The 10679-nt window shown below is 43.2% G+C and overlaps 2 protein-coding genes across 2 annotated transcripts in view; both read right to left on the bottom strand.

Moving 5' to 3' along the window:
- The window catches only part of LOC306778058 (solute carrier family 12 member 2), a 17049-nt gene extending 11901 nt beyond the window's left edge, over window positions 1-5148 (bottom strand). The window contains exons 1-8 of the mRNA XM_079269416.1: window positions 4485-5148; window positions 2087-2212; window positions 1927-2002; window positions 1530-1625; window positions 1117-1256; window positions 900-1010; window positions 117-225; window positions 1-21 (exon numbers count right to left, since the gene is read on the bottom strand). The exon at window positions 1-21 is cut by the window's left edge and continues 107 nt beyond it. Coding sequence (XP_079125542.1) covers window positions 1-21; window positions 117-225; window positions 900-1010; window positions 1117-1256; window positions 1530-1625; window positions 1927-2002; window positions 2087-2212; window positions 4485-4907 — 1102 coding nt within the window. The 5' untranslated portion in view covers window positions 4908-5148. The remainder of the gene's footprint in view (window positions 22-116; window positions 226-899; window positions 1011-1116; window positions 1257-1529; window positions 1626-1926; window positions 2003-2086; window positions 2213-4484) is intronic.
- A 2059-nt stretch (window positions 5149-7207) lies between these two features.
- On the bottom strand, window positions 7208-9711 carry LOC306778937 (sperm-associated microtubule inner protein 10-like; the record flags this gene model as incomplete). Its single annotated transcript, XM_079270682.1, has 3 exons — window positions 7208-7444; window positions 7565-7673; window positions 9677-9711. 3 exons carry the CDS (start codon window positions 9709-9711, stop codon window positions 7208-7210), a joined length of 381 nt encoding a protein of 126 aa, XP_079126808.1.
- Window positions 9712-10679: the final 968 nt, after the last annotated feature.

Below are 10679 nucleotides of genomic sequence, written 5' to 3'. Positions count from 1 at the left end.
GGTTCTCCAAGAAGATGGCGGCTGCAGGAGGAAAGAGCCAAAACAGAGAAACACATGACTTCAGGTGTAAAGTCAAAGCCAAAGGTTTGGATAAAACAAAGAGAGTGCAGACTGACAGTGGTAGCCGAAGAATCCTTTGGGCTCTTTGCTCTCTATGGAAATGAAGCTTCCTATGAAGTAGTTAGCGATGGCTGCCAACAGGATCACCAGGAGGACGATCTGAGCCTGATGGACAGAGAGACGCAGAGAGAGGAAGACATGTGGAAGGAGGTGTTCGTCAGGAACACTGTGGTAACTGTCCCATTACTAGCAAGAACATTTCCTGATGTGTTTGTTCTACTTTAGAACTGCTGATCATGTTCCCCATGTTAGTTTACCTTGTTAGCATGTTAACATTTACAAATTAGCACGAAACACGAAGTACAGCTGGGGCTGAGAGGAAATGTAATTCTCTCTGCAGGTATTCGGTGATAAACTAAAATATGAGAATATTTTATATTCGGGCCGAATGATGAAGCAAGATGAAAAGTCAGAAGATCACCAACATTCATACAATGCATCCTGAGGGGACCATGAATGTCTGAGCCAAGTTTCATGACACTCAACGAACAGTTGTGGAGGCATTTCACGTACAACTACGAGTGTGAACGTCGTGGTTTCGCTGGACAAACAGTCAGGGAATCAACAAAGTCAGTAGGATTCATCCTCTGGGGCCCATGAATGTTTGTACAACATTTCATCTTAATCTATCCAAAATATGTAGAGATGTTTCAGTCTGGACCAAAAGCAGCTGCAGGGCCTCAATCGTGTAATCTGAGTTTCATGTGTCCGTCTTTGAGACAGCAGCAGAGGATTCTGGGTGTTCAGTTTTCTCTTTCATTGTGGATTCACGGTCCTACCTTGGCTTCCCACTCCATCCCAGCTACAGAGATTCCCAGCAGCAGGATGACGGTCAGAGTCCCGACGATGCGAATGTCGTTGAGCTCATCGGTCATCAGAGCGTCAACATCCTGCAGCCGACAAACCAAAGAACCGAACACGAGATCAGCGTCGGAATCGTTGCTCGATAGACAAGACGGATGAACGTTTGAGTGTTTCCACCAAAGTGTTCCTCACATTGAGCATCTCAACGACTGTCTCTGCGAAGCCCACCACGTACATGGCCACGGCCACGGCGTTGGCGAAGGCAAAGATGAGGCCGATGGAGCCTCCGAACTCCGGCCCCAGGCTCCTGGAGATCAGGTAGTACGCTCCTCCTGCACAGCAGTGGTGTTGATCATTGGTTCATCACGTGGTGCTGGTTAACTTTAGGCATTACGTGTCTTTAAACGGACTCATTGAAAACTTTGGAACAAGTTTCCTTAAGACGTCCTGACTGAGCCTGTGAGCAGCATTTTTGTTCTGTTTTGTTTAAATTTACAACGTAAACCACTGCTACTGTAATCCAGGAAAAAACGAGTTTCCCTCTAAACGTAATTGAGGATGCATTCTAGTTATATAGCAAAGCTTGTGTACGGTTGCTGTCTCACCTCCTCGTACGAAGCCGTTGGTCGCTATGGCAGAAGTAGACAGACCAGTGATGGTGGTGACCACAGTGGCCATCAGAATGATCGCAATGGTCAGTCCTGTTGCACACCAACGAACAAAACGGAAAACAAATGAAGACAAACCACAAAGGTTGAATTTGTTGTTAATGCAGCTCTACGGGACAAAGGAAGGAGATATATTAGATATTTAAACTTCTCAGTACTTTCCTTGTTGGTTTTGGTCTCTTCACGGGATTCAAACAAATATATAGAGAGCGTTATCCTTCATACCGTAGAGACCAGATACAACATCTACTTAGAAACGCTGTATTCTCATTGGTTGGTCTGCAGGAAGGAGATTCCTAAAGTCAAAGTTAAACTTTGTCTTATGTGTGCGTACCGATTCCAGCCTGTCCAACGATCCAGGACATTCTGATGAAGAGCATCACACCCCAGATATTCAGCATGCAGCGGATCTGCAACACACACACAGTGAACAGCGTGATTAATAACTGCAGTGGATGAAACATTTATTTGACCACATTGAACAGAACACTCACCAAGACTCCTTTGACCCAACCGAACTTGACGGTTCCTCCTTTCGCCTCCTTTGCCGCCAGCTTTGCCGCCGCCTCCTCAGCCGCCGATGGCTCCTCTCCATTGGCCAGACCGTCCTCGAACGGATCCTGACAACCAATCACAGCCAAGAGTGATAAAGAGGGAAAGACAAACACACAGACGGGTGAGCAGCAGAGAACAGCTGAAACAATTTCATTTTCTTTTGTCACAGAAGATGAATTTACTGAGTCACACGTTTGAGCGGCAGTTGTGTTGAAGTGGTTGATTTTTTTATTTATATTTAGTTATTATTTTATACTTTTTGTCTTTGTCTTAAGGATATATTTGTTCATGCTGGGACATTCCAAGAACATCTTTGTTGTTTAATTGAACATGTGTGTCTGTTGACTTCCTGATTTGTTCTGTTTTGTTGTTTAAAGTGTTTGATTTTATGTGATTCATTAAATGACATTTCTTCATTATGAAGAGTCTCAGAGTGGGTTTGTAGCGGCAGAATTATAAATGTGAAAATATACATTTCAAATCAAAACTTGAATAAATGTTTGAAATGTTTGCTCTGCTAACTTGTGATGAGCGGTTGATGAGCAATTGTTCATGAGTTCAGCAATGAGCTCATTGTTCTCCTCAAATTAAAAATCAGATTCAGCAGCTTAACGTCACTTAACATCCACAAGTGTGCTGCAGAACAGACGCTCCATCGCTGGCTGTACTTCTGAACTGCATTCCATAAGTGAACCAGTGGTGTTGGACTCTTTACTCAGTGAAACAGAAACAGGAAATATAGTTCAATTCAAAGACTGAAACTTGACTTTCTCAGAGCTGATTGTGAGTAAATACTGCTGCATGTCTGAACACATTCATGCCAACCACACACTCATGTTTAATGTATACTATGCTGAGTCTGCACTTTGTGTTGCTTGGAATAATTGCTCACATGAGTTGAAACAATACTTCAGCTGCTGCGTGATCAATGTACAATGTGCGTCTGTGTTACGGCTACCTAGCTGTATCTGAGGAGTGGGAGCGTGGCGAGGTCATGAGAGGCAGCATTGTGTGTGTGTGTGCGTGCGTGTGTGTGTGTGTGCGTGTGTGTGCGTGCGTGTGTGTGTGTGTGTGCGTGTGTGTGCGTGCGTGTGCGTGCGTGTGTGTGTGTGCGTGCGTGTGTGTGTGTGCGTGTGTGTGTGTGCGTGTGTGCGTGTGTGTGTCTGCATGTGCGTGTGTGCGTGTGTGTGTGTGTGCGTGCGTGTGTGTGTGTGTGTGTGTGCGTGTGTGTGCGTGTGTGTGTGTGTGCGCATGCGTGTGTGTGTGTGCGTGTGTGTGTGTGCGTGTGTGTGTGTGTCTGCGTGTGTGTGTGTGTGTGTGTGTGCGTGTGTGTGTGCGTGCGTGTGTGTGTGTGCGTGTGTGTGTGTGTGTGTGTGTGTGCGTGTGTGTGTGCGTGTGTGTGTGTGCGTGTGTGTGTGCGTGTGTGTGTGTGTGTGTGTGTGTGTTGGGGCCATGCCTCCAGTGATGTCACTGAGCCCTCTCAGAGGATGGAAGTGAAGGGAATGTTTTCTGTTTCAGTCTTTAAATGAATGAAATCAAATTAAGAATTTGCCAGCGTGCAGAACATACATCCATATCTTTATCATCTGTCTGCAGGTGTTTGAGCTATTTTATCACCCATATTATTATGATTATTATATAGATTGATCTTACTGTAAAGATCAACAGGGTACATACCCTTACACATAAAGCTAACTACTGATACAACTTCAGTAAACATGTTGAATGCAGAACCTTTACTTGCAGTGACGTGTTTTAAAGGTTGCTGTTGCTTCTTTGAGGCTTTAGACACTTCAGGTGAAGACATAATGACATCATGAACGAATGTCATGAAACTTCTCCACTTCATCACTGACATTACGACTCTTTGTGTTAGAAGTGTTCTGAAATGTTGGTTAAAGATGTAAATGAGGCGTTACCTCATCAAATGTTTCTACGTTTCCAGAACACAAATGTGAACTTTGGATGAAGTCATGTTCAAAATGATTGTTTCACGGTGTTGCCATATTAGAGTCAAAGGTTTTTAAGGAGAGAATTACAGATATCTGTTTGTTTCACTTTATAATTCAGAAAATACTGTCAACAGCCTCAAAACAAAATCAGTTTTCTCCATGTTTTTGGTAATAACATGTGTATAAATGAGGTTATGAATGCTGTGTGAACAAACCTCCGTGTGAACCTTCAGCACACAGAGAGGAATGAACGTGTAAAGTCTGGTGTAGCTGCTGAAGTGGAGATTTCTGGATCAGAGTCTGAGAACAAACTGATATTGGAACATGTGGATTTTGCCATGAAAGTTATTTTTCGTGAAAACAGATTTTTCTTTTTATTATTTACTTTATCGAGTTCATCGTGCAGCTCCGACAGCGACGGTCTGATCAGCTTCTCCCCGAGAGTGGCAGCGGTGTGCCGGTAGAAGTCGATGTTGGGCACCGCGTCGATGGTGTTGTGACCGAAGGTCCTCATGTAGTAGGTGTTGGAGTGGCTGTCGGAGATGTGCGTGTGTCCCGTGCCCGTTGAATGGAGGCTGACCGAGTCGCTCCTCGCCTGGTCCGGATCGTGGGAGACATCCGGCGGGAGACCGATGTCCATCGCGCTGCCCAGCGCGCCAGAATCCAGGAAGCCCACCACCCTGAACCGGCCTTTGGACTCCTCGGGCGGCTTGGATCCATCGGCGGAGGCCGCGGAGGACGCTTCCGTCACCGCGTCCACCTGGAAGCGGCTCTCGCCGCTCTTTAGGGCCGGTTTCTGTCCCGACATGTCCGCCTACCGGTAAGAGTCACTGATGCACCGAGAAACTAACGGTTACCGTGAAATAAAGCCCTGCTCCTTCAACATTTAGTACCAAACAGTCAGAGCAGACGCACTGAGCGAGAAGTCACCAAACTGGAGTCCAAGTGAAACATTTAGAAACAAAAAGTTACAAACAGTCATTTAGTCCTCTGCACGCTCCAGGACGCACGCAAACCATCTGTGCGTAATGTGCGTTAAGGACCAAGTCTCTCCCTCTCCTTCACTGTGTCTCCCCCTCTCTCTCTCTCTCTGTCCATCTGTCCATCCATCCACGAGTTGGCGAGCGGGTCGTCCCCTCACATGGTGACTCAAACGGTTTATTGTCATCGCTCTCTCTCTCCCTCTCTCTATCTCTCTCTGTGTCTCTCTCTCTCTCTCTCTCTCTCTCTCTCTCTCTCTCTCTCTCTCTCTCTCTCTCTCTCTCTCTCTCTGTGTCTCTCCTCTGGACTCTCGAGACATCCCAACATGTCGGGAACACGGTGGGAGAGGAGGAGGAGGAGAAGGAAGGATGGATCGGTGTCCATTACGCACCAAACTTTGGCACGCGTCCTTGCGCATCGAGAGAAAAAGAGAGGAAGAGACAGAGGACACTCGTAAAGATGAGAGTGACAGATAATTTACCTCGTAAAGTTTAGATAACATGAACGTGGGTCTGTTTATACCGTGAACCTACTGCGCATGCTCTAACTGACAATAAAAAATCTCAACAAAGAGAAAAACCATCAGCAATATACACATTAAACTACATAATGTCAGTGTGTGTGTGTGTGTGTGTGTGTGTGAGTGTGTGTGTGAGTGTGTGTGTGTGTGTGTGTGTGTGTGAGTGAGTGTGTGTGTGTGTGAGTGTGTGTGTGTGTGAGTGTGTGTGTGAGTGAGTGAGTGTGTGTGTGAGTGTGTGTGTGTGAGTGTGTGTGAGTGTGTGTGTGTGTGTGTGAGTGTGTGTGAGTGTGTGTGTGTGTGAGTGAGTGAGTGTGTGTGTGTGTGTGTGTGTGTGTGTGTGTGAGTGTGTGTGTGTGTGTGTGTGAGTGTGTGTGTGTGTGTGTGAGTGAGTGAGTGTGTGTGTGTGAGTGTGTGTGTGAGTGTGTGAGTGAGTGTGAGTGTGTATGTGTGTGTGTGTGTAAGTGTGTGTGTGTGAGTGTGTATGTGTGTGTGTGTGTGGTTGCATCATAAAACAAAGAGATTTGTCATCACTGCTGGTGACACACTGAGACATTCACATAGAGGCTCGAGACGCACGCAGAGAGGCGAAGTGTGTGTGTGTGTGTGTGTGTGTGAGTGTGTGTGTGTGTGCAGCATCGTTTGCATAGGAAACAACAGCTGCTTTCTCTGACAAATTGCTTGATGCTAAAGCCAAAACACTGAACAATAAATAGAAGGAAAGAACGACATGAACCAGTTGAACCAGTTTAACTTCATTCAGTTTAAAAACAAAACTTTCATTTTGTGAGTTGGAAGCAGCATGACGTCATCACGATGTCACCTGTTTACGATGATTTTTCTCTGACAGGCCACGATGTTACAGTGAAGTTTAGTAGGAGTCCGAGTGTGACACTTTTTCACTGTTTTCATTTTCAAACGATCATTTAAAAAAAAACCAATTATGAATCGATTCATTGAAATCAGCATTAAGATGACTCATTTAAGCAAGACATAAAAAAACAATAAAAGTTCATTCATTCATTTTGGTCGATGGCATTTTGAAATGAATGAATGAAATAAATAAATAAAATGCTTTTTATACGGATACGTATGTTTTCCCAAATTGAAAAATAAAGTTGTATCAATGTAATCAAATTAGTTTATGGTCTTTGTAATTAATTATTTTACTTTGTGTGAGTGTAATTTTTTGTCTTTTTCAAAAGTAATATTTTGATTTGTCTGTAATCAAATTGTCAGGTTTCAACCAAATCATAAATATAATTTGAGAAAAACGAATACATTTACGTTTAACAAATTAGAGTAATTTTTTTTAAGTTAGTCGAAAGTATCATTTTTTTCAGTGTATGGAATACAAAATAAATGTAGTGGACCCCCGAAGAGGTCCCCACATCTGCTGCAACTAATTATTCATTAAAAATGAATATCTTCTCTGTGTTTAGGTTTCTCCGTTCTTCTGTCAATATTGTGTGTCGGATCCTCCTTCATACATCAAATGGAACTAATGAATCTACTGAAGGAGAGTTTACTATCACTGTATCTACAGACAGGAAACACAGAGCTGTGATGGAACCCTCAGACGGCTTTATTAGCATTCGTGTGATCAGTCTTCAGGTCTGGTGGAGACGCCTGGTCGTCACCACGGAGCTGTTGTATCTGGAGAAGTGTGAGGAGTGATGAGCTGTCAGTCCTGTCTGGCTGAGAGGAGCAGAGGAGGAGGAGGAGGAAGAGGAGGAGGAGGAGGAGGAGAGGTGGGTGGAGTCCTGACTGTGACAGAGACGCTCCCGCCCACAAAACCACAAAGACTCCTCAAGAGGAACCACAGGGATCTCTGCCAGAGCTGCGTTCTGTTACACACACACACACACACACACACACACACACACACACACACACACACACACACACAGTGAATCTGACTGCACAGTGTAACATGAGGTGTGTTTGTTTTCCTCCCCGGTGTCTACCTTCATCAGGAGCCTCTGGTTCTTCATGTCCTGTTTCCACGGCATCACGTACAGTTTGGGGATCATGGGGTGTCGGGCTGAGAACGTCGGGATGTGGGAGCAGGATCGCCTCCGAGTGAACACGAGAACACAGTCAGTCCACGTTTCAGGCGTCAACAAAAAAATGCAGCAAATCTTTGTGACACCAGTCTCAGAAACTGGTCTCCTGGTTGCAAACCCGATGTTTGCTCTGCCTCATGCGGAGTTCTGTGAGGGACATCTTCACATTGAGCTGATTGGTTGAAACAACGTTCAGTGTTTGTCTCTCAACTTGAACCTCAAACAGCAACATGTGAGCTTTGCCAAGACCACTGTCACGTATTTAGGAAAGCAGGCCGGTCACAACCAAGTGCGTTCAGCGGATGTTAAGATGGCCGACTCACTGAGTTCCCTTTTGTAGTTCTTAACGTGAAGATGTCGACCAGACAATTGTTTCTGTTGCTGCTCTTTACATTCCTGATGATGCACATTTAGAAAATGCACTCCAGGTGTTTGTTGTGTTTGTTGTGTTTCAAATGGGATAAGACTGAAATTCATTGTGCATCACTGTGTAGGATGAGACTAAATCATCCATCCTTGATGATACTACTATACTACTACTACTACGACTACTACTACTACTACTACTACTACTACTACTACTACTACTACGACTACTACTACTACTACTACTACTACTACGACTACTACTACTACTACTACTACTACTACTACTACTACTACGACTACTACTACAACTGCTACTACTACTACTACTACTACTACTACTACGACTACTACTACTACTACTACTACTACTACTACTACTACTACTACTACTACTACTACTACGACTACTACTACTACTACTACTACTACGACTACTACGACTACTACTACTACTACTACTACTACGACTACTACTACGACTGCTACTACTACTACTACTACTACTACTACTACGACTACTACTACGACTACTACTACTACTACTACTACTACTACTACTACTACTACGACTACTACTACTACTACTACTACTACTACTACTACTACTACTACGACTACTACTACTACTACTACTACTACTACGACTACTACTACGACTACTACTACTACTACTACGACTACTACTACTACTACTACTACTACGACTACTACTACTACTACTACTACTACTACTACGACTACTACTACTACTACTACTACTACGACTACTACTACTACTACTACTACTACTACGACTACTACTACTACTACTACTACTACTACTACTACTACTACTACTACTACTACTACTACGACGACGACGACTACTACTACTACTACTACTACTACTACTACTACTACTACTACTACTACTACTACTACGACTACTACTACTACTACTACTACTACGACTACTACTACTACTACTACTACTACTACTACGACTACTACTATGACTGCTACTACTACTACTACTACTACTACTACTACTAACACTACTACTACGACTACTACTACTACTACTACTACTACTACTACGACTACTACTACTACTACTACGACTACTACTACTACTACTACTACTACTACTACTACTACGACTACTACTACTACTACTACTACTACGACTACTACTACGACTACTACTACTACTACTACTACTACTACTACGACTACTACTACTACTACTACTACGACTACTACTACTACTACTACTACTACTACTACGACTACTACTACTACTACTACGACTACGACTGCTACTACTACTACTACTATACTACTACTACTACTACTATTACTACTACTACTACTACTACCACTACTACTACTACTACTATATTGTTTCTGTCCCTATTAAATTAACCAATTATGGCCCAAAACGTGACAACATGGACATCTATGAAGAATCCATCTGCTGCTTGTGATCCTTTCAGATTTTGGTTGAAAATTCAAACCTGGACATAAAACAGGAAACGCATCACTTCCTGTGGTAAAGTACTCACACAAAAACCGTCTCCATGTTTCAGAGAATGAGATGAAATTGTTCCTGATGTGTTTTTAACTTGAACTGTTCAGGATTTAGGAAACAGAAACATCACTCACTGGTGTTGCTGGAGGCTCTCTGCAGCGTCGGCCATGTCTGTTGACTGTCAGTGTTGCCGTAGTAACCTCCCAGTGCATGGTGGGTAGAGGACAGGATTACAGTCACTGTGGTGTAAACTACAGCAGACTGACTCACTGGGGTCTGACATCTGACGATGCAACAAACAAATCAAAGAGTTTCTGGGAGTGTGATTTTATTTGTTTTGTATTTTTAGTCATTTGTAGAGAACTTATATTTGAATGTGAGGGTTGAGATGAAGGATGGAGGTGTTCCTCAACAAAGGGGAACATCTGCAGCTCTGGTGGCAGAGCTTTGATGACGTCGTCACATCTGGACATTTGTTATCGGAGCTCAGCAGCTTTGAGAACGTGCAAAGTTCAGCTGAACTTCTGTTTTCACATGTTTACAATGTGAAAGCACTCTGTGGGATAACCCTGTTTCTTTGGATTGAAGGCGCTTTCATATCATTCACCATTACGTCATCACGTCGGAGGTTGCCGTGTACGGAATGTCATGTTAGTCGATATTAGAAATGTAAATTAATTCAGAAATATGGCAATGAAATAAATCTTGAACAACAGAAATGTGACGATGAAAGTGGAAATATATAAATAGGTCAACATAGTACAATAATTAAACAGGTTTTTATTTTTTAAATTACGTTTAAAAAATCGTATTTATTTCTGGGGACTTTTATTTCATGATTCCAGTTATTTATTTCCAGCTCTCACAAATTCAGACCACAGCACTATTTTTTAAGATACGATATCGATATATATTGAACTATATTAGTTCAGAAAAAAATAATAATGCTGAAACAATACAAGAAAAATAGAACTTTATTCCCAGACAGAGGAAAATACAACCACATCATTAAGTATTTGATGTTGATGGGTCATTTGCAATTTACTGTAGTGGGACTGCTGCCACCTGGTGGTGGGACACAGGTATGGATGCTGGACTCAATAAGTCCACCAGGGACAGAGACCAGGGACAGAGGAT

Source organism: Melanostigma gelatinosum, assembly GCF_949748355.1.
Source record: "Melanostigma gelatinosum genome assembly, chromosome: 6".
Taxonomy (NCBI): Eukaryota; Metazoa; Chordata; class Actinopteri; order Perciformes; family Zoarcidae; genus Melanostigma; species Melanostigma gelatinosum.
Note: the sequence above shows the minus strand (reverse complement) of the source record. Positions and strands in the feature narration are given on the sequence as shown.